The sequence below is a fragment of the Calonectris borealis genome, chromosome 8 (genome assembly GCF_964195595.1).
Source record: "Calonectris borealis chromosome 8, bCalBor7.hap1.2, whole genome shotgun sequence".
Taxonomy (NCBI): domain Eukaryota; kingdom Metazoa; phylum Chordata; class Aves; order Procellariiformes; family Procellariidae; genus Calonectris; species Calonectris borealis.
Window position 1 is genome coordinate 28,701,666 of NC_134319.1, and position 22,966 is coordinate 28,724,631.

General features: G+C 59.2%; 2 protein-coding genes across 4 annotated transcripts; both read right to left on the bottom strand.

The window, feature by feature from the left end:
• Positions 1 to 112: 112 nt before the first annotated feature.
• On the bottom strand, positions 113 to 13,824 carry LOC142085066 (regulator of G-protein signaling 5). The gene is made up of 5 exons (XM_075156583.1): positions 13,697 to 13,824; positions 7,809 to 7,919; positions 4,927 to 4,988; positions 4,644 to 4,810; positions 113 to 4,157 (listed from the first exon to the last, which is right to left on the bottom strand). Exons 1-5 carry the CDS (start codon positions 13,738 to 13,740, stop codon positions 3,996 to 3,998), a joined length of 546 nt encoding a protein of 181 aa, XP_075012684.1. The 5' UTR covers positions 13,741 to 13,824; the 3' UTR covers positions 113 to 3,995.
• Positions 13,825 to 19,080: 5,256 nt separating this feature from the next.
• HTATIP2 (HIV-1 Tat interactive protein 2) lies at positions 19,081 to 21,652 on the bottom strand. Of its 3 annotated transcripts, XM_075156587.1 has the most exons (6): positions 21,407 to 21,652; positions 21,216 to 21,323; positions 20,996 to 21,133; positions 20,489 to 20,612; positions 20,195 to 20,256; positions 19,081 to 19,615 (listed from the first exon to the last, which is right to left on the bottom strand). In XM_075156587.1, exons 1-5 carry the CDS (start codon positions 21,578 to 21,580, stop codon positions 20,219 to 20,221), a joined length of 582 nt encoding a protein of 193 aa, XP_075012688.1. In that variant the 5' UTR covers positions 21,581 to 21,652; the 3' UTR covers positions 19,081 to 19,615; positions 20,195 to 20,218. The 3 variants fall into 3 exon arrangements, 2 of the variants coding, with proteins under 2 accessions (XP_075012688.1, XP_075012687.1); XM_075156586.1 differs by lacking the exon at positions 20,489 to 20,612 and having other exon boundaries at positions 21,407 to 21,638; XR_012674551.1 differs by having other exon boundaries at positions 19,529 to 19,615; positions 20,195 to 20,612.
• Positions 21,653 to 22,966: the final 1,314 nt, after the last annotated feature.

A 22,966-nucleotide genomic window follows, 5' to 3' on the forward strand; every position in this document is an offset into this window, starting at 1 on the left:
CTCTCAGAGGCCTTCGGTTTTGCCACAGCTTTTGGGCACAAGTTTTGGGAGTAGAGGGTGAGGAAACGCCACACCTTCAGCGCAAAGAGACAAAATAAATAGTCCATTGAGATAGTAGCAGAAATAGATGTTTATGTGTGGATTACTGAGCGGTACAGGAATATGGGTTAACACAACCAGTTCCTCAGTGCAGACCAGCGCCTCGCGTGAAGATCTCTAGTGGAAATCACACGGAGAACGTCAGACTGAAAACCTGCTGCTTGCGGGCGTGAGGAGTCGATCCCCACTCCTGACCTCGCCCAGGCCCTTGGCCACAGCGCTTGGCACCCTCCAGGGAGTGACCAAGGACTGGGGGGAGCCTGGGTGAGCCCCCGAACACCCTCAGCCCCCCGTGGGCAGCAGGCAGCTCCTGCCGCTGCCTCGCAGGCTTCGGCAGTCCCCAGGGCTGGGACTGGGCAGCACCGGCAGAGCCCTGCCTCAGCATGCAGCGGGAGAGCTGGGTGATTTACCATGGCTGGTGAGGGGCGAGGGTCTGGGTCACTGAACTAACCAGAAAACACACAGCAAACGATCCCCCGGCATTAATCCGAGGGATGCAGCTGCAGGGAGCCCTCCTCCGCATGTCCCCGTGGTGGGGAGTGGGTGCCAGGGAGGCAGGGAGGCAGCGCCTGGTGCCCGGGGACCCCGGCTGCAGCGTGGGGTTGCCTTGCCCCACGGCAGGGGATGGGGTCCCTCGGAGGGCACAAGACCTGCCTCCTGCGCCTGCTTGGGTACCAGGACGCGCCGGGCTGCGGGCACCCAGCAGCCATGGGCACAGCGTGATTTCGGAAGATGTTTTGGAAGATGCACCTTCATGTTCACTCGGGTGCATGGCCAAGGTTTCCCTCAATGGGGTCTGGGACTGCGATAAACCTGCACGCTCATCTCTGCGACAGACCCCCAGCACAATATCCAGAAACTCTGCTTTTTGGCTCTCCGACTCACTGGGAACCCAGATGCCCATGTTAGGAGTATGTATATATGTGTGTGTGTATACTTGTATATGTCTATAGGATATAGATGTACAATGTTGTGTGTACAGTGCTCATACATATGCCAAATTTCATGAGAACAAGAGTGATAAAATACATGAAGTATTTCCTACCAGAAATATAATGGTTGGTATCAGCCCGACAGTAAATACCTCTGGGCCTGCGGGAAGCTCGGCTGTGGGGTGGGTACAGGCATTGCCGCCTTTCTGGGGCGAGCCTGCCCGAGTAATTAGCCAAACGACCCTTCTACACAAACACAACTTCCCAAGAGCTCCAAAATGCTTCAGGGGCCACATTTTATGGCCACCCGGTAGCTCACTGGCACCTGTTCCATCACCCCCTAAAGTAGGCTTCCAATATTTTAGCAAAAATCAAGCTGGGGAGGGATTTCCAATACACCTGTTCCACCTCTCCTGAATCCAGCCTCCACCTTTCTTTTTGGCACGTACATACCCAGACACCTCCTCCCTGCCCCACACGTCGCTGTTGCAGCTAGTGACCTCTCGGGTTTGATGGCGCGCCGCAAGCCAGCCTCCCGCAGCATCCCAGCGTCGGCATTTAACTGAAACGTGTGAGTGTATCTGGAAATAGCTGCCAAAGGATTAAGTAAAAATGAAAGGTCTGGGTCTTTCTGTTTGGTTTTGCATTTCTATGGGTCACGCCGTGAATAGGGAGCTTGAACATGCTGAACCCGCTTGTCTTGACACCGGATCACGGAGGCGTTCCGAGGGTGCAGGGAGCACGCCTGGGCAGAGGCGGTGGGAGCACCCTGCAGCAGAAGAGCTGGCCAAGCCCCCCTCCCGTGCCCAGGCCTGCTCCTGCCTCCCCCTTGTTGCCCACCAGCTCTGGGCAGCGGGCGCTGCCGGGGGGATCCTGCGCCCTTTTGACAGGACCCTCCTGCTGCTTGTGGGCTCCCTTGGGCTCTTTGGGGCCGCCCAAGCCACCCCCCCGGCTCACCCCAGGGGAATGCCCCGCGAGCATCACCCGCTGCCGCTCCAGCACCGACTTTCCCAGGCCGTTTGCTCCAGAGGAAAAAAAGTCACGTTTGAGATGGCCTCCATCCTTCCCCTGCCTCCCCATCCCTGCCTGGAAATCGCAGCCCACTTCCTGCAGCTGGGGATGTATTTTTCTTCATCACCATAGTGACAATGTGTAAATATTTGGGGCTGGTGGGGTTTTGATCAGATTTTGGAAGTCTTGAAGAGGCTGGCAAACCCGTTGTTTATGTTCCTGCATTTCGGATGGAGTCTCATGACTCGCAGTTGAGGTTGAGCGGCCGGGGCGGCCGGTCCGAGCTGCCTGCTGGGAGCACGGTCGCTTGTTATTTTGCCGGCATCGGTCGGGTTGCCGGCTGGGCAGCTCGATCCCTGCTCGCTCGTTGCAAGCCACGGCCCTGCGGACGCTGCACCAGGAAACCATCGCAGGGACGAAACGTCCAGGCCCCACGGAGCGGGGGTTCATCGCATTCGCCTCGAGGCTGAAATGAGACCCCAGCCGGCTTTCACGTACGCCCTTGCCCCGTCCTCAGATGTGATTCCTTCTGATAGCGAACAGTGGGCTGGCTGTGAAGCGTTTGAAAAGAGCTGGTCTTTTTAAGAGACAGCCTTATGGGAACATGTCCTGGGCAGACAGGGAGAGACAGGAGGGAGAGGTGGAGGCTGCACAAACTCAGCAGAGTTTGCCGTCTGTTCAAGAAGACAGGGGTTTATTTTTCATCTTTCCAATGATGGTTTTGTCTCTGGGTTTGGGTTTTGGTTTTCGGTTGGTTTTTTTTTTTTTAAATTGGATCTGAACTGTTGCAATTAGCAGCTGTTTTTCCCCCAGCATGATTTTCCTCCCTCCTCTAATCGATGCCCCTTGATTGAGTTTGTGCAGAAGTATCGCTTTGGCGTGCCTACTGCAGAGAGAAGCAACAGGAGCAAGAAACCACTGCGGCAACACCCGAAGCTGCAATCCAAGCGCACCACCAGCCACCAGCACTGCTGAGGGCTGCGCGCAGGCACGGGGGACGCGGGCACGGGCTGCAGACTGTGAGCTCAGTACGTCATGCAAGTGGTTGGAGTGAGCGGGAGGTCTGGGTTGCTAAACAGTCCCGGTGTTTTGAACAAACAGATCTCGTTTTATCCTCTTTACTGTCTTTACGTGAAGCAAACGGGCTGTCTCACAGCTGACTCCAAGTGGAGTCACTGGGGAAGCGGTGCTGCAGGCTCGCTCTGCCCGCCCCTCCTGCCAGCCAGGGCACCCTGCGGCACACGGCCGTGCCGCTCCCGGATCTGCCGTACTGCTGTCCCTGCCGTACCGCCGTCCCTGCCGTACCGCCGTCCCTGCCGTACCGCCGTCACTGTGCCTGCTGAACGGCTGCTTTCTGAAGACAAGGTGATGCCGATCCCGCGGTGGACATGCCCCAGCCTGCAGCCCGGGGCTGCAGGCATGCTGGACTTGGCCGGGGCGGGCAGCACCCGTGGGGTACCCTCTGCAGCCTCAGCCATGCTCTGGGAAGCCGGGGGGAGGGAGAGAGCCTGGGGCAAAACTGGGAGAGAGCGATATGGGCAAAACTGGGAGAAATATCGTAACGTCCTAAGAAGTCCTAAGAAGGCAGAGCCGGCGCCTCAGAGCCTCTGACTGAAGCCGAGCCCACAGTGCCAGCGATGCGCCGGCTGCCCGAGTGGCTCCGGTCACGGCGGGGCTGGGACTGCTCCACCGCCCTTCTGGGTCCCAAACCCAGGGAGGGTCACCAGGGGTTTCTGCTAATTGGTCTTTTGTGGGAGAGGAAAGAGACTGTAAGAGAGGAGATATCGGGCCATCTGACAGTCCAAAGCACGGGGGAGCTGTTTAGCAACGCCCCTGGGTGCTCTTTTAGGGTGGTATCAAGAAAGCAAAGCGGTTGCAGGAGAAGGGGCAGGTGTTTAGACAGAAGCAGTGGGACCGCCCGCGGGGAACGCCTCGCACAGCCCTGCCGCATTGCTACTTGATTAACTCCTGATAAAACTCCGACCGCACAAATCTGGGCAGGGAGTCTTTCTCCATCAGGGCAAAGATCCTCTTCTGGGCCATGTCAAAGCTGCTTGGTGATGGCTCCACCAGGTTCTTCATGGTCACAGCCTTGGTGAAGTGGTCGATGTTCACCTGTGATGGGAGTGTAAGAGGGATGGGGACCCTGCCATTGCGAGGGGTGGGTGATGGCATCTCCCCTCCCCTGCCCTGCCCTGTCCCACCAACAACCACGCAGAGGTTATGGGGAGGGACGGAAGCAGGTTCAATTTTCTGGGGGAATTATTGGTGGCAAATGTGTAATGAAGGATGAGGTCTATCCTGCAGGAAAGGTAACGCTGGGGCGAGAGCTACCACAGGTCGTCATCCCTTATGATTACTGTAAGCCCTCTGGCAGGAGGCAGCCCAGCAGAGGCTGAGCGTGTGCATGGGGGCACCAGGGCTGCGAAGGGTGGGAGTGCAGCCCGTGGGGCTGGGGCTGCCCCTCGCTAAGGGTACAGCCCTCTGAGCCCCTCGCCATGGCACGGGGTGCCCTGCAGCCACCACTCCCTTTGGGCTGGAGGCCACCTGGGCAGCAGCCTCATCCCTCCCAGCACCGTCTCCTGCCCCGCGGCCACTGACCTCTTTGGGTGCCTCGGTCTGGATGAACTCCTCATAGATCTTCTTGGCCTTCTCCGCCATCTTCACAGGGGATTTGGTTTTCTTGTAGTCCTCACAGGCCACCCAAAACTCGGCGTTCTCCTCGCTGAACTCGGAGCGCAGGAAGCTGCGGAAGCTGGCGAGCCCGTCTGCGGGGGAAAGGGGCCCTCGCTGAGCACCGGGGGCCCCGGGGGGGCCGAGCTCTCGCTGAGCACCGGGGGGACATGGGATGGGGGGGATGTGACCCAGGGGGATGTGAACTTACAGGGGTTTTGCAGGAGCTTCTCCAGGGAATCGCGCCACTGCAGAGCCTCCTCCGGTGATGGCCTGAAGGGATTAAAGAAAGCCCAGATAGTCCACGCTCACCCCACAGCCCCAGTCTGGGCTCCAGGTTTTTAAACAATCCCTTTAAAAATGGGGAGGAATGGAGTAATGAGCTACGGAGACTGCTGCAGAGCAGGGGCGATGGGCGAGCAATGGGGATGCCGCTGCATCGCAGCACGAGTACCCTCCTCCCGGGGGGAGCCAGGGGAGGTGAGGACCGGCTAATTCCCCCGCGTTTTGAGCAGAGACGTGGCTGAACCGCAAAGCGAGTCCCCTCTGCAGCCGCGCGTCCCCTCCTTGTCCCAGCGCCCGTGTACCCGAGAGCAGAGCGGGGGCTCTGCGGGCAGCTGGGAAGCATCCCTATGTTTTTCCACTGGGATGAGGAAGGATGCTCCCTGCTGGGGAAGGGTGGAGGGGGCCGGATCCTGCAAGCCCTGTGCTGCCGGGGCTGGGGTCAGCGCCCCTCCACTCCCACAGCCCACCCGCCCCATTCCCACGCCCCGTGGCAGGGCAGGACGCCAGCCTGGGCTCCCTCCCTCCCCAGTGAAAACCTGCCGAGTTTTTCATGTGCGTGGCTTTTCCTCTTTTTTTAAATGCAATGCTTGTAATGTGACTAAAGAGGGTTGTGGGTTTTTTGTTTGTGGTTTTGGGGTTTTTTTAAGCCCCCAGGAGTTTGACCGAGCTGCCCTGGGGCACCGGGCTCCTGCCCGCCCTGCTGCCCACCATGGCCGATGCCCGGTGCTGGAGGGGAAGGAAAGCCCCCGCTGGGCGCTGGGCTCGCTGCAGACCATCCCCGCTCCCCGCGGGCAGCGCTGCAGCTGGGGCTTGTTTTGCTGCCGCAGGGGCACGTGTCAGGGCTGAAACCCTCGGGGTGAGCAGAGCACCCCTGGGTATGGGGAGGGAGCAGCGGGCAGGACAACCTGCCGGTCCTGGGGACCTTGGTGCTTCAGCGGTGGGTCTGGGGAAAGGGCAGGTGCTCCTACGCAGCCGGCCTGCCCAGGTGGCTCCAGGGGGAGAGGAGAACGGCAGAAACGCAAGGCTTGCTCAGGTTGGGTATCCAGCCCTCGCTTGTCACCAAACCCCCAGCACCCAGCAGTAAAGACCATGATGGGGGCTCTGATCATTTGCTTTCTGGACTTTGAGTTGCATTTGCACTTGCTACCAAGGATCAAAAGCTCTCCCTGCCCCCGTGTTCCTCCCAGGTATCTCCGCACCCCCGGTGAGGGGGAGCGTCACTGCAGCGACCCAACACAATCCAGATTTCCTGAAAACTACCAAATTCACTTTTCCATTAGCTGAATGTCCCGGGGATGATGTTAATTGTAAAAGTGAGATGCTGAGGGGTGACTGATCGCGAGGCTGCGCAACGGTGCAGTGCAGGAGAAAACAGCTCCTCCAGCCAGCAGGGAGTGAAGATGTTCTCCGGCTTTCGGTGGGGACGGCTGATGGGGACAAATGTGTCTCCTTCACGAGGAAGAGCCGGGGCACGGCAGCGGCTGAGTGCGAAACGTGCTGTCCCCGGGGGCTCTGCCTGGCCCGGGCAGCTCTCACGCGCTGGCAAGCGTCCCCGCGCGCTGCCGCCAGCAAAGTGACCGCAGCTCTCTGCGGGCTCATGTCAGGGTGAGCGGGGCATTCATCTGCACATTGGGGTTGGTTTTTGGGTTTGTTTTGGTTTGTTTTGGGTTTTTAGCAATCGCTTGGTGGAGGGTTACCAGTTTAGAGTAACGTTGCCTGGGCTGAAGGGGAATGTGGGGAGAGGGACCGGTGTAAACCAAAAAGTCATGATTTTAAAGTGGAAACAGAAGCCTGGCCTTGTGAAGAGTGGGCATGCGCCTCTCCGGGTTTTAGTTGTGACATGGCCACCGGAGCCCTTCGAGATGAGCTCTTGTTCCCGGTGCCATGAGCAAGGCTGGCTGGGCCCGTCAGCCTCGCTTACCTCCAGCGAGTGAGATAGTCTGGGTGCTGCCAGACCCCCGTCCTCCAGCACTGTGCGAGTCTGGGTGCAGCTCAAGGACGGGGGCAACCCCTCGGGGCGGGGGCAGGCGTCTCCAGGAGAGCCACCCGCGTCCGACGGCAGCGGGGCCGAGGGCGGCTGGGCAGCGGCTCAGGTACTCGGCTCAGCTGCCCGAGGCTGGGCTGGAGGTACCCCAGGTGAGGCCATCACCCCGTGTCCAGGAAGCCATCCTACTTTTAGATTTAAGCTAACGTTTCTTTTAAAGGTTTATTTTGTCTCCTTTGAACTGTTACTGCTGCGGCACAGCCCCTCAGCCTCTCTAGCTTCTCCTCGGCTTTGCTTTGTCGTTAAACCAGCTCGGAGCCGGAGAGCAGAGGCTCAGGACGAAGGCAATGAGGTGAGACGGTGCCATCATTGCGGAGCTGCCCAGAGCCAGGCGTCGCGCCGGGGGCCCTGCACCAGCGCAGGGACACGCTGCTGCCCCGGAGCCACCGGCCTGCGCCAGGCCGGCACCCCTGGGCTGAGGCGGTGACTCAGGGAAGTCCAAGTGCCGTATGCCTCTGGCAAAACCTTTATCGAATGAATGTGAAATCTCATCAAAAGCAAATTGAGTTTCTGTGAGAAACCTGGTTTCCATAAAGCTGTATTGCCTGACACGTCTCATGCTGCCCTGACGTAACTCCCGGGGCCGGCACCTAGCCGGCGGGTCACGAGGAGTGTGCCACGAGCCGCCTGCCACGTAAAGCCCGCTGTGCCCGTCCCGGACCCCACAGCAGGGGCTTCAGCTCCTCTGCATCCCCAAAGGGCTCGCATCCACCCCTCCGGCCGGGCATGGGCACCAGCGCAGCCCGCCCGGGCGCAGTACTCACTTCTGGGCCTTGGGCGGCTTCTCCGGCTTCTCCGGGTAGGGGATGATGAAGTCAATGGCCGAGTCGGGCTTCTGGAGCAGTGTGCCCAGCTTGGTCTTGATCTCCTTGGCCCTGCGGGAGGGGACGAGCAGAGGCAGGTCAGGTGGAGGGATAGGGTGGTGGGGATGGTCCCTGCCCTGCGCCCGCACGGACCCCGGCACGGCTGCCGGTGAGGTACAAAGCTGTGTGATTAATTATACACGGACAAATGGACCCTAATGCTGTAAAGGTGCCTGGCTGAGGCGTTTCAAGCCGGGCACTCAGAATTAGCGGCAGCTCTTGATCTCGATCTCTTTGCTTTGTCCCCATCTGTGGCCGGGATAATTGTATCAGCGGAGCTGGCCGGCTGCTCTGAGGGTGAATTAGGGGATGTGTGCGCAGCACTCGGTTTCTATAGTGATGTGCCCCGAGGAGACGCTGGCGAGGAGCTGAAGGAGCTCCCTTCGGAGAGGAGGCTGTGCCGGGTGCTGTGCTGGGCTGCACGGCGGTGCCTGCCCCACGCCGACCCCCATCCCGTGTTGCACCCGCCAGCCCCGCAGCACCGATGGCCTCCGGAGCAGGGTGCCCTCCCCAGGTCCTGGTCTGCAGCCAAAGGGAGCAAGAAACTGTCCTCATCATGTCCCCTGGGCTTTCGGAGGTCGCTGCCTCTGCCTCCAGCGATGCACGGTGCAGCCCCCGAGCCCAGCGCTCTGCTGCCAAGCACCCTCGCACCACACAGCCAAAATCCTCCCTGTCCCACGGGATGCTATTGCTAACGCATAGGTTAGCAGGCACCTCTATGCTTGCCAAAATCAGGGTGAAACGCTCCTTGGTGTGCTCTGTGCCCACCCCTGACCCTCCCAAGCACTCACGGCTGGAGGCTTCCTCCTTTCTAGGCACTTTTATTAGGATTATATTATTTTTCTATTGCTCTCTTGGGGACCACCAGCAATGCATGCTGCCACAACCCACCACGCTTCCTGCTAGTGCTTGCAGTGTCTCTGCTCACGCCTAAGTAATATATAAGCCTTATGTCTGCAACGGGAAGGATCCTGCAAACAGGTAGCTCCTAGGTGCTGCTTTCCCTGGGCAGAGGGGGAAGAAGGGTTTCAGGGGGTGAAGTAGTCTGACTAGCAAAGGAGTTTCATCATCTATCTTTCACCCTTCATCCATTTGAAGGATACATAGGCAGGAGGGGTCCTGGGGCTTGATAGCAGGTCCAGCTGTCTCCCAAAATGTGCCCTTTTGTGCAATATGACTTGCAACATGGTCCTGAGCATCCAAAGCCACCGAGGAGGCTCCCCTCTGCTGCAGCTCAGTGTTGGCAGCAAGAGCAAGCCGAGCTTTTGCAGAGAAAACTCAGGTGTGCTGCATAAGACTGAACAAACAAAGGGGTGAAAATGGACCCCCCCCAGCCCCATCTTTGCAGGGCAGGACTCATCCCTGGCACAGCAACATTTGGTGACTTCCAGGCTCGCTGGCACAGTGGGTGGATGAGAGCGAGGGGACACGCTGCTTCCCCCCGGGCCGGCGGGGCTCGCTGCCTTTGCCACGGCGCGGCTGTCGAGGCCGGGCTGCAGCTCCCCGGCTTCAGGGCTCATTGTGCTTCTCTCTGCTGTTTATTTTCACAAGCCTTCTGTGGGCGATCATTCCCTTGCTATGTCTGCTATTTCATTTCCATTCCTTCATTTTTTCCCCCTCCCTGTAAAACTCCCTCTGTGTTTTGCTTTTCCACTTGCAGCCCCCGTGGGTGACTTTTTGAGACCGGGCGTGGGCTCTGCGCTCCTGCCGGCTGCCCCCGCTCCTGCTGCAGCAACCTGCCTCCCACAGCCACCCTTGCACGGGAGCGGGCAGGGGCCGGCAAGGCCAGGGCCGGCCGGCACAGGAGCAGGAGCGGGCAGCAGGGCCAGCCAGAGTGAGCAGCCCAGCCTGGGTCTGCACGACCGCCCACAGCGGGTGTACAGCACGGGGCAGAGCAGACCCAGAAATCCGACTGTTTTCATGGAAAATGTCAGCAGTTACAGGGACAGCTTCCGTTGCTCGTGCTTCCAAGAAAACTTGAATCTTGCCTGGAAAGACCAGGACCTTAGGTGAAGGGTGATGAGGTCCCCACGCTCCCTGCACCGAGGTGTGTCTGGGACAGGGATGCTGCCATGCGCAGTTTGTCCCACTCCTTCTAATAAATAAATAAAATATGGATAAATGCTCCGAGCCGGAGCTGGCTCCTGATGTGCAGAGCCTGGGGCTGGCTCTCCTGTGAGTCTTAGGTGCCCCTTGGCACCCCGCAGGCTGGCACTGCCGTGCCGGGACCCCCACGGCACAGCCCCGACCCACGTGGGCGCACAGCTGCAGCGAGGAGGAGCGGGCGAAGGCGGCAGAGGCTGCAGCCCCATTAGCACTGAAGCAACGGGTGGGCGCAGCGGGTGCCCCAGGAAAGCTGATGGGGCATGACAGCCTCCCTCCGGCTCTGCTTTCCCAGCTGTCTGTGCTTGTGGCCACTGGTCCCCGCAGGGAAGGGGACACGTGGGCTCAGGGAGCTTCTCTCAAAGAGGGACTGACCAGAAATGCCAGCTGCCACCCGGTCCCTCTCCCTGCCACCGCCCCACGCTCGGGAGGGCAGAGCCGGGGATGCTGCTGTGGCCAACCCGCTGCTGGTGCCGGGTGCTGTGCACCGGGGAGGGTCCCCTCCAGGCAATCGGACCACGCGCCCAGTCGTGGGGGTTTCATCTGGCAGGAGCAGGGGTGAAGAGCAAGGGGGAAGGGGCTCGCCCACCTCTGAAGTGAGGACGGTGGATGCCAGGGGGTCCCAAACAGGCCGGGGAAAATATGGGCTGTGCTGGGAGCAGGGACACCGAGAGCCAAATCTAACACACGACAGCCCAAGGAGGTGGGAAGATAGGACCAGGACTCCATCGCTGTCTGAGCAGGACTTGAGGACCTCACTACCCTGGTGCAGGTGGGGCCAACACACGCACAAGATTTGGATGCAGTCGATGGCGGCTTCACGCAGCAGCAAGCACTGTCCTGGGTAACGCTCAGAGCTGGTTCAAAATCTTGCTCTCTCACCGTCTGACAGTGACTTATGGCCAACATCTGTCGGGCTCAAAGGGCACTAATGGGTCTTAATGACCCTGAGCAGCCCCAGCTGAGCCCCACATGCCGCCCACGGCCAGGATGTCCATTTAAGCTCAGCCCTGGGGCCACCTTCTCTTTGGCTGTGCTGTAGGTGGGCTTCTCCCCAGCCTGATCTCCTGCCTCGATGGTGGACCTATACTGCAGCCCCACCACCTGCTACTCCCAACAGGGCTCCCTGGATGGCTCTCGCCCCACTCCATCCCATGGGGCTGTTGATGGACCATCAGCAGCTGCCCACCCTGCTGAAGCCCCGCAGGTCCCAGCGTGGGGCCAGCAGCAAGAGCCGTCCCACCCCGAGCAAGTCCTCGGCTGTGGGGCCTTCATGAAATATGGAGAGATGGCAGCGATGAGGGAGCTTGTTGAAAGGAAGCGAGAAAGGACAGAGGGCTGAGCGCTTGCAAGCTGGCGGGAGGGAAGGACTATTTAAAGACATCACCCTGGCGTCCTCCAGCAGATGTATTACAAGCTTTCAAGCAAGACTTCAGCAAAGGCTAAACAGCAGGGTAAAAAAGGCAGTTATAAACAAAAAGACACCCTTCACCCCCCCCCCCAGCTATGTCCGAGTGAGAAAAAGCAAGAGGACCATAAACTGTGGAAGGTTAGGTGTGAGAACAGATGGGAGCAAGCCAAGAAAAAGTCTGAGAAACAGCTTCCAAGAAGCATTAAAAGAAAATATGGGCTCTGTCAAACACATCAAGAGCAAGAAATCTGCTGGGGAGGGCCAGGAGAGACTCCAGCTTTAAAAACAAAACAAAAAAAAAGAAGCTCAAAGAAGTTAAAGCTATAGCTGAAAGCTAAAGCTGCCGCTGTGCCTGAGGGCAGGGAGGTGCCGGAGGGAATGCCCCTTGAGGGGAAAAAGGCTCCAGGGAGGATTCGAGGAGCCGTCAAGCTGCAAGTGTGACAGTGTACGGGCATGTCAGCAGCAGCTGTATCAGCCGGCCGTGGCGGACACATGGACAAATATGGTCTACTGGAGAGGAGTCAAGGCAGCTCTGGCAGGAGGAAGAGATTCCTTCAAACCTATCGGCCCTCTCTGAAGAGGCCAGCGAGCACGTGCCGTGGGGAGAGTCGGGGGGCACCAGCCCCTTGGGTCTGCAGGGGACCTCGGATGAGCTCTCCAGACCCTGGGTAGCTGCAGGGGGGAAGGTCATCTCATGGATGAGAGCGTGGGGAACAGCGTGGGAAGGGTAGCACACCACGCGTAGGGGACACTGTGTTTTCCTCGGTGCGGATGGTCCTAGGGGAACGCGGGCTGGGACCGTGCTGTTAAACGTATCACACGCATGGGGAGAAGGGCAGCAGATACTGCGCTACCCGGGAGCAGCACTTGGGGAGCAGTTGTGAGGAACCGCAGGAGCGTCTCGTGAGACGGGCAATGAAGCAGCTGTTGAAATTCCTCATAGAGCAATACAGAATGATGCACAAGGGACAAACCCAGTCCTCACTCCGTGTATAAAATGGTGGGCTGTAAGCGAAGCAGCCTTTCAAGAGTGAGGATTTGACGGTGTAACAGAGGTCAGTGAAAGCATCAGCATAATGTAGTATTAGAAAGTAGCAGAAGAGTGAAAGCAAAGATGACAGCAGAGCAGAAATGTGTGGTTCACCCACATCTGGAAGAGTGCTGCCTGCGGCGCAGGAGACTGGGCAAGGTGAGCATGGGGCCACGAGGATGGCCGGAGGGCACATTTCAAGCAAAGAAATTGTCACAGGCCCACGCTCCTGTTCGTGCCTGTGATGGGAATTTGCCTTGCCAGCTTTAGCTGACGAAGGGGGACTTCTCCCGAGCTCCCCCCAGGACAGTGAACACCACCCTCGCTCTCATCTAAAAACCAGGACTAAGGCATTTGCAGCTGCGAGGAAATCCTCACTGGGTAATTCACGCCTAGAGTCTTTTACCAAGTTTCCTCCTTAGGTGAAGGATCGAGCACCCTGGTGCCGCGGGGAGACCCCAGCCTGTGCCGTGGCCCCCCCTTGCACCTCTGCTTCTCACAGGGCCCCCTCCAAAGCCCCCCCAGCTCCGCAGGAGGGGGCAGGTTTCGATCAGCATGGAAATGGCTGGGGGCTGGAGCCTGCCTGGGCTCCCAAGGGGTGAGAGCAGCCTGGGAAGCACCAACACCACCCAGGGCAGGTTTTGAGGTGAGTGCCGGGGCGGAGGGAGATGGAGATGAGGATGAGGATGGGTGCCACGAGCGGGGCAGAGCGGGCACTCTGCACAGAGCCGAGCCTCGTGAGAGGGGCCAGGGCCGGCTAATCCGCGTGCGAGGGAGACGCAGGCAGTTAAAGAGGATTTTGAGGCACTTTGGAGCCAGGCTGTTTCCGCCTCAGAAAGGTAACCGCTCTCCTGCTTTTTTCCTCCCTCCCCCCCCATTTTGCAAACATTAAGCTCTGAGGACAGCGCGCTCCTGCTCTGGGCCCGCAGCGGGGAGCAGCTGAGGTTGATGGGTGGGTTTGGGGCAGCCCGGACTTGCCCAGCAGAGAGGTTCCCAAACCGGAGGAGAGAGTTAGGGACAGGATCAGCGCTCGCCGAGGGTCCCAGCTACCCACAGCATCCCAGTGAGGCCCCGCCAGCAAGCCTCCCTTCCCTCCCAGTTCAGAGGGGCAATCCCAGTCCCCAGAAGAGATGTCCATCACGGGGACGTGCCGGAGGAAGAACCCCTCTGCCCCCAGCCACCCCCGGCAGAGCCCCGCGGGGAGGCAGACGCCCCGGCATCCCCACGCGGGCTGGCCGCTCTCACCTCTCCAGGCAGGTGTGGGGCAGCGCTGCTAATCCTTTGCACATCTTGGCAGGCTGTAGTTTTCCTCCGATGCGAGAAGAGTGTGAGCGATGGCTAAAGCAGGCTCCGTCTGCAGCCCAGCTCCCCCCTCTCCCTCCTATATAGCGCCGGGAGCTGGACCCCCGCCAGCCCCGTAACCAATGCCGTCCGTCCCGCCGCAGCTGGCCCCGGCCCCAGCGGCTTCTGGATTTTGTTTTCTCCTCTCTAAGCTCACACGGGGGGGAAAAAATGTGGTTTTTCTGGGGTGAGATCAGGTAATCAAATTGGAAGGACCAAGCTGCTGTTGGGGGGGCTTCAGGAAGCCCACAGGGTTTCCTCTTAATGATATATCAGGCTCCAGGTCAGTATTTAGAAGAGCCAGGTGGAAATGCTTCATTCAAGTGAGGGTTTTTTCAATGAAAAATGTCGCTTTCATAAAAATAAAAGTGCTTAGGTTTTAGCAGCAAAGTCTTGCTGTTGATTTAAAGGCTGTGGCTAATGTCAAAATATCCACAGCTTCAACAGTGGTTATCGGCTGGTGGGTAACAGTGACTTTTGTTCCAGAACAAATTCATTTTAGTGTAAGCTTAAAAAAAAAAAAATCTTTTAATCATAGCAAATGTTCCGGTTTTATCTGACAGTGACACTTTGATGAGGCCAAACAGGATTCCCACCCAGAATTTTGTTAAGTGGAAAATTTGGCCCCTTTTTCCATTCCCTTTCAGAGCAGAAAAACACACGCCGGAGCCCAGAGCTGCCCGTGACGTGGGAACCGGGGCCTGAGCAGGGACTGGTCCCCGCCTCCCCCTGCATGGCTCTGCCCCATCGCTGCCCCACTGGAATGCAGCCCCTCACTCAGCTAAAGCTTGGGTGCTGCACAGCACTGCAGTGTTTCTGTTTGCTCGGGTAGGATCTCTGTGATTGCTCCCCTAAAACTCGCAATCACAGAACCAGTGCCTCCCTATGGTCGTGACATCTGTGGCATGAGTTCTGCCTGGCCTCAGCCAGGCACAGTGTAGGTGCAACCCCAGAGAGAGGCTGCCTGCTGAGAGGCATCATGGCAAAGATGGGGACCAGCCTGGCTCCGAGGGGCCCTGTTCCCAAAACCCTGGCTCCCCACGGCCGCTCGGGGGGAGAACGAACTGCAGCCAGCAGCTGCAATGGAGTCACTCCTAACACTGCTTAGCAGTGCTTGGAGTGGAGAGGGTAACTGCAGCCATCCTGCACGCTTCCCTCCCGGCTTCCAGCCGGGATGTGCCAGCCCACCCTCAGCAGGGTCACCTGGGGCACGGCTCATCGCCCGGGTCTGCACGGCCAGACTAGAGCCAGCAGGAGAGGAAAGCCCTCAAACACACACAGGGCGGCTGTGGGGGCCTCAGCGCCAAAGCTTTTGAGGTTTGTGTGGCAGGATTTACTCACACCAACACGGGTCTTTGCCACCCCACGCCGGTGCCTGTGCAATCACACCCGCTCCGGCACAGGCGCACAGAGGGTGTGCGGCTCCGCTCTGCCTCCACCTCCCGCTCCACCTGGGCGTCCCCTGGGCGTCCTGCTCGGGGTCTGGGCTCAGGGTTCACCCTGAAAATCTGCCACGTGCTTGTCCCCGACCTCAGCTGCCTGGGTGACTTTGAAAATGTGTATCCAAGTGCTTTAACACCCACAGCTTGGAGCTGGGAATAGGAGACCTTGCTCCTGACCTGGCTGTCCAGACTCCAAGGGCACTAACGGCCTTAATTGCCCTGGCCAGCCCCACCTGCCCCCTCAGCCTGGGGCTACATTTAAGCTCAGCCCTGGGCCCCCTTTCCCTCTCCGAGCGGTGTCAGAGGTGTGCCTGGCTCTGGCTCCTGGATGGACTTTGGACCTGCATTGCAATCCTGTGTCCCGCTGTTCCGGGATTATGCAGCAAATGACGTCTGCGTTTCAGCGTGCGAGTGCAGTAACTGAAAGCTAGAAGTCTGCTAGAAACCGTGCCTCCCTGGTGGGCTGGGGTTAGCTTTTTACTGGTTTGTAATGAAAATTGAATGAAAAAAAGTACACCCTAAAATTTCAGAGGATGAGGTGTTTGGATGACCTTTCCCTGGGTTTGTGCTAATTAGAGACTCCCAGATGCACTCAAGCAGGGGTGCCAGACCTGCCGGACTGGGGGGCTGCCCCTTCCTGCTGCCCGGCATTGATGTGCCCACCAGCCCCCCTTGTGCCTCGCAGAGGGGGGAAGGAAACAACGGCACCCGCAGAGGATGGAGGTACTTCACAGGCTGCTATCATTTTGCCCCTTTCACAGAGGAGTCGGGGGGAGGCTCGGTTATTAGCAGGGAGGTGCCTCTCCCCAATCCGGGGATAGCCCAGAGCCCATTTCCCAGCAGCTGGGGTGCAGCCCCCTGCTCTCCGAGAGACTGCAGCCCTGCAAGCTCGGCAGGTCTGTGCCAGTCGCCCTCGGGGCCAGAGAGCGTGTCAGGGCCCTTGGTTTGCCAGCAGGGATGTCACCAGGGTATCCCGAGTGCCAGGTCAGTGCCTGCCAGCTCGGTGGCTGCTTTGAAAGGCTCTTTTTGAAGTCGAGGTGCTGTTTGCGGGGTGCTTTGCCAGCCGGCTGGGCACGGAGGGGAGCAGGGGGCAGTGAGGGGTGGGAGGGAGGTGCCGGCGGTTCTCACAGCTGCCGGGCTGGGAAGGGCAGCGGGGCCATGGGACCACATGGGAAACCCCCGCAGCCTCGCGCTCAGCTGCCAAGCCATTGGGAACGCAGTTATTTTTCCTCATTAATCTTCAGTAATAAAGTCAGCGTCAGAAATCCCCGGGGAGCTCCAATCTGTGGGATCAGGCGGTTTGTGTGAATGCTGTCCAGCAGACACCGAGCACCCTTACGTGCTCTCCTTCCAGCTGCAGCCGAGGCCGCGTGCCCCTGGAAAGCAGACAGCCTCCCCTGGCACGCCGGGGGCATGGCTCCAGCTCTGCTGCTTCGAGGAGCCCGGAGCTTTGCCCCATGAGACCCCACAGAGGAATTGGGTCTGTCCCCTAAAGACTTTTACCTACTTTACCTCTTTCAGTCCTGGGTGGGCAAATCCCCCGCTCCTGTGGCTCTGCCACAGTTCAGTGACTGATGCTCTATAATCTCTTCCACAGCCCTAGGGTGGGGATTTAATGAATGCACAGAGCAAGTTGGGGAAATTGAAGTCCAAAATGAGTGATGATGCTTCATGCGAGAGGGTCAGAAGGAAGCTATACCATGCGCTGGGATCGCACTTGTGCATTTTAGTAGAGGCTTATCTGAAACACTGAAAAAGAAACTATATACCATTGAGCAGAAACAAGGGTTACACAGAAATAGCTTGTATTTTCTGCAGATCTTTGTCCAGTAAGAAATGTTTGGTTTGTGCATTTCAAGGCTTTAGAGGGCTAAGAAAATATTTCCAATAAGAAACTACCCAGACCTTCCTTTTCTTCCCACGACAGCTTAATTTCTTTAAGAGCCCTTCTGGGAGAGCTTTTTGGAGATCCGAGTGCGCTCCAAGGACCAGATTGTCTTGTGTACACAATGGCTGGTTTCCTCCAAGAGCGCTCTAGGTTTGTGCCTTGCAACTGCCCCCTCAAACGCCATGTGGAATCTCCCATTACACCAGATTTATCCTGGGCTCTGTTATTTCAAGACTTTATTATCCTTTCTAACTTGCCTTTTATAGAAGGCAGCCTCACTGCTTTGCAGTTTCCTGGTTCCCACTGGAACTTTTTAAAAATTAGCATCATATTTAACATTGGCTTTTTGGTAGCGGGATCACTGTAATGCTCACCCAGGCGAGTATTTGGCAGTTCATCTGAGCGCTCCTTCAGGCAGACTTTTAACCATGTGTTCTAAAAATGGGGTTAAAATCTCTTTTTTCTTTTTTTCCTAGTGCCTTGGGACAGTCGCACAAATGTGTGTCCCTTAAGGAACGAACCTAGTGTGAGCTCCTTCACAGCAAAGGCCAATGCAAGTAACTCACCAAGCTTTTCCATGATGGCTCTTTCCTTCTCATAGAGCCTGGTCACGTCCTGTCCCCAGGGCTCTCTGGAGAGCTTTCTGCTTCTCACATAGTCATGGTTAATTTTTATGCCTTTAGGATGCTTTCCTCAAATCTTCTGTGGCCTGCCTTCCACCTGTAACTTTCCAGAGCTTGTAATCTTTTTTTACTCTCTCATCCGTATGTAGTTTTCACTTCATTTAAGGTCTTTCCACTTGAGGTGTTCATTTCCACTCCCCTGTATAAGCATATCACCTTTTTTTAAGGTCAGCCTACCTCTCATTTCCCTTTTGACATTAAAGTTACTGCTTTTGCTCTTACCAGGACAGTCTGATTAGTAATTACAGCTCTCTGGCCCCTCATTTGTTATCTTTGAACTAAGCCCTGTGCATGGTTCAGGAGGAGTCACTCGGGTAACACACAGTGTGGGTTACACCACCCCACTGCCTCCAGCAAGCTTCTGAGGTCCAGCCCGATGATTAAAACGCTTGTGTAGAAGGAAGGAGACAGGGGATCCCGGCTCCCTCCACTTGCTGCATCCAAGTCACTGACACAGGAGCCACGGCTGAGGTCGAAGAGGAGAAAACCCTGGAAAGCAGCATTATCCAGAGCACTGGGACTCTGGCCAGCTGGGAATTCGGGAGTCACGTAAGTCCTGCATCCCAGCTGCGGAGCCGCCAAGTTCCTTGACCCCAAGCACAAGGCCTGAGAACGGCCAGGGCAGCAGCTGGGACACGGTGCTGCTCCTCGTGCCTGCTCTGTGCCCGCAGCAGGGACCTGCTCCCCTTCCAGCACCCGGCCAGCGCGGGACAGGGGCAAGCGCACCCTGAGACGTGCACCGAGCTGGCCTCACCTCTTGCACATGCAGAGCACCCTTGGGAACAGGGCTGAGCTCTGGTTCACGTGTGTCCATAAGGAAAGCCCAGAGGAGCCAGCGGTGACAGGCGTTTCCAAGTCAATGCAAGTACTTGCGTGGTGTTTATGCCACTATAGGTACTAAAGTGACAGCCTGGATCTGAATAGCAGCATCCCTGTAGCGGCTCCTCTGCACGCAGAGCAGATCAGCGAGGACAAGGCACATGCTGCGCGTTTGCAGAGACCTACTGCGGGCAGAGCCAGCGCCTCAGGCACATCAGCAGCTGCTGCTGAGCTTCCAGGAGCTCCGCTATCCCAGCGGCACTGGTGCCACCGCGTGCTCCGCAGGGTGCAGCCCCAGCACAGGCAGCTGCGCACTGTCCCTGCTTTCCTGTCTCCGTCTGCAGCATGGCCACTTGCCCGCGTGCATTCCTTGAAGTGTCACCAAATGACACCATCTGTGAACAGATGCGGTTGGGTTGGCAATGTGCAGGAGACAAACACAATTTCAACGCAAAGTTGGCACAAACAGACCTGCCATAGGATTTTATTTAAGGCTTGAATTCAAGAAATTGCCTGGATTACACCATTTTTACCCGGATTCACATGCTGGATCCAGGCAGCAGAGCACATTGTTTCTCCTCACCCACCAGCCAGCACCTGCAATTTTGATCACCTGACAGGATCAGCTGCCATGCGAGGAAGTGCACCCCTATCTCCACATTAGCCATGCAAGCACCCCACTCCTCTCCCACACGTGCATTCATCCTCGGCCCAGAAGAGCATCTGAACGGTGAATCAAGCTCTTTCCTGCCCATCCCTTTTGCTCTACGTGCCCTGCTGCGGCACTGCCTTTCCCAGCTTGTGGATGTCGTCATTCTCCAGCACCTCCACCTTCCCCTTGCCTGGCTGCAGCACACTGGCCACCATAGCCCTGGCCACCGTTTCCACAGGCACCGAGTAAGCGGTGGGGAAGGCCCAAGCCACAACACGCAGAAGCTGCTGGGCCATCCACTCGGCGGGGCGGGACTCCTGGCGCCTGCACAGCAGCACCCTGCAGAGCGAGGAGGTAAGGTGGGTCAGGCTGAAACCATCCCCCGGGGAAAAACTGGGTCCTCCAGCTGCGCTGCGGGCCAGCCCAGCTTGCCAAACCCACATGGGAGCCATGGGGCTTTGGCAGGGTCCCAAAATGTGACTGAGCTGAGCCCTGGGACACTAAACTCCTTTCCCCACAGTGCTGCCAAAAGCTGGATGCCCGTTCTCCCAGGCCACGAGAGCATAGTACAGCTGAAAGGATACAGGTGAGTATCCCCCCTGCATAAGGCCAAGGTCTGTGCGGAGATGATAAGCTTTGAACTATGTCCCCCAACCTCTGCTCTCAACCCAAGCCTCTTCTCCTTGCGTGGCACGTGACACTAGCATTGGGACAGGCCGTGGGAAACTGCTGCGCTTCCCTGCAGCATTGGGAAGCAGTGTGCTCATCCAGGAGCTGCATTTGCAGCTGGTGGCTTTATCCACTTCCCTCCCCAGTCCTCCCCTTATGCATCCTTTCTCTCCTTCCCCATCTCGCAGCCCGCTGCCCTGGTAACCCTCCACCTGAGTCCTGTGCCCTCCCTCCTCCACTGCTACTCACGCTGGCCGGAGAATGGTACAGCGGTCAAAACCAACAGCCTGGACCAGGTTCTCCACTTCTCCCTGTCAGAGCAGTAGGGCAGGATGAAAGGAGGCAAGGATGACTGCAAGCACCATCCCTGCTGCCCCGTGAATTGGCAGGAGAGAGTTGCTGAGCCATGAGCAGGATGGCACTATTGCCACTGCAAAGCTGGTACAGGCCAAGCACCGCCTGGACAGCGAGCGACTCTCCAGGAAAAGGCAGCGTGGGGCGAGTGTCCACGGTGGACACATTGACCGTTAGTCAGCAGCGCACCCTTGCAACCATCATGATAACTGCAACTGGACACTCCTGAGACAGCATCTGGACACAGTGTCCAGCCTGGGGATCCCGGCACAAGACAGTGGCAGACAGCAGTGAGTCCAGCAGATGTCGGGGGCTGCAGCATACAACATATGGGGAAAAAAACTTTCGCAATGGGTATGGTCCCAACTGGGGAGCCTGTGGGCTCTCCACCCCTGGATAGTTCACGTCTCACCTGGACACAGCCCTGAGCCTCCCCACCTAGCTGTGAAGCCATCCCAGCTTGGGGTTGGGGAGCCGGGGTCAGGCTGGAGACCCCAACGGGTGTTTCTGGTGGTTTGAAGAGGGAGACGGACACTGCATGCAGATGAAGCCAGTTGCATGGCTGTCCTCCCAGCCCCCTTCCCTCACCCCCTTGTCGCCCAGCACTAGGAGGACCCTTGGAGCACCTCTTGACACCTCAGCTCCTGCTTCTTTCCGAAGCATCCCAGGAGGAGCCCACCCCAGCTGCCCCCTCACCTTCACGCGGAGGTAGAGGAAGCGGCTGTGCTGGTTTGCCCCCTGGGAGGACTGCAGGACAAAGTGTTTGCAGCCCCCTGCCCGCGCCAGCTCCGCTGCCTGCGCGACGTAGTCCCGGTCCACGCGGACAAAGCCAGCCTGCAGGTAAAGGGGAGAGGAGGGTGAGTGCAGCGGGGGAGAGGGCAGGCAGGACCCCTGCCCTCCCGGGGGTCCCACTCACCGCGCCTGCCTTGGCCCTGGTGGTGCCCAGGCAGCAGAAGCCAACGTCGTGTCCCTGGAAGGCGGCGGCGTGCTCGCTCAGCCGCTCGAAGTCCACCACCGCCTGCTCCTGCGGGGAGGCCGAGGGTCAGCGCGCCCGCCCTGGCCGCCCCTCGCTCCCCCGCCGCTCCCGGGACCCCCGGCCCCGCGCACCACGGCCGCTCCCGTCTCCTCGCCCAGGCTCAGCCGCCGCCGCCCGACCAGCGTCACCCTGGCGAAGAGCTGCCGGGCCAGCAGCTCCCGCAGCAGCGCCCGGCCCGTCTCCCCCGAGGCGCCCAGCACGAAGCAGGCCCTGCCGCTGCCGCCACCGCCGCCCGCCGCCGCCATGCCGAGGGAGCAGCGGCCCGGCCGCGGGCGGTGTGGTGGCGGGGCGGGCCCGGGCGGGGAGCGGCTGCGCTGCCGCCGGCCCGTCTTCCGCCTGCCGGCGTTTAGCGCCAGGAGTGCCGGGCTCTTCCCGGCGGTGCGGAGGCCGCGGGCCCGGGCGGCAGCGCGGCACGCTGCGGTTAAACTAAGACACGACCTTCGCCAGCGGCTGGGGGAGGTTGCGCGGGGAGGCTGGAGGGTCTCCGTCCTCCCGAGCAGGGGGCTGCCCCAGGGGACCCCCCTCAGCCTCGCTGCTGCTCCCAGCGCGCGGGGAAAGACGTCTGCTGGTGTCCCCCCTCCTGTCCCTCCGCCGGGTGTCCTTGCGGTGGCAGAGCCCATGGCAGAAAGCGTCCCCGCGAGGATCCTGTGCCCTCCCTGCTCAGGCGAGGGGGTGCTCAGAGGGGTCTGTGACCTGCCGGGCGGCTCCTCCCCAAAAACCACTGGGCTCAGCGTGTGCTGCCGGCCGGGGTGCCCTGTAGCTGTGTCCCCCGGGCAGGAGGTGAGTCACCCCCCTCCCTGGGCACCAGCTCCGGACCTGGCCGTAGCCGTGGGGCTCGCACCCCAGCGGTGACGGCAGCCCAGCCCACCGGGAGCAGCCTCACGATGACTCCGGTGTGAAGCAGCCGCCGGTGCTTGAGGAGCGAGGGAACGGAGCCCAGTGTCTGGGGGACCCTCGCCAGGCAGGTCCTGGGGCGTGCTGGCAAGCACAGACCCCCTGCTCCAGATCCCTGCCTGGACGTTGTCCCTCTGATGGGGGTGATGGCTCAACCCGGGGCATGGCTCTGGAGCGGGTGCATGGGCACTGTGCAGGGGCTCTGTGCAGCCGCTCCCATGGGTAGCGCCAAGGGGCCCCGCGGCACCCTGATCCCGTTTGTCCTGATTCCTGGGGAGGGAGGTGCAGAGGCCTGAATGGCTGCTTTCGGGATCAGCCAGGTGATTTTCTAGCCCGGTGTGTCTGCTGAGTGTTCCCCTTGGCCGAGGGCTGAGGATGAATCCCTGGTGCACGTGCCACGTGCGAGGCAGGACGCGCGTCATGACCATCACCGGGTTAATGGCCGGTATCCCGCTCCACCTGCCAGTGTGCCGCTGGCACCCACGGCCGCGCGCCCCGTCCGGCGGGCTGCATCCCGCAGCCGCAGGCGAACCCAGGTGGGTGCAGGAGGGGGAGGCTGGGATGCGCCGGGGCTCAGGGGTAGTGGGACAAGTGCTTGAGAGTGGGAGGGGAACTATACGGTGTGACAGTGCGGAGTATCGGCAGCAACATGTATGGGACACGTGGTATGCTATAGGGTTTCACAGGATGGTGGGGATACCTCTGGGGAGGGGTGGGATCAGGATGCACGGGGGCCA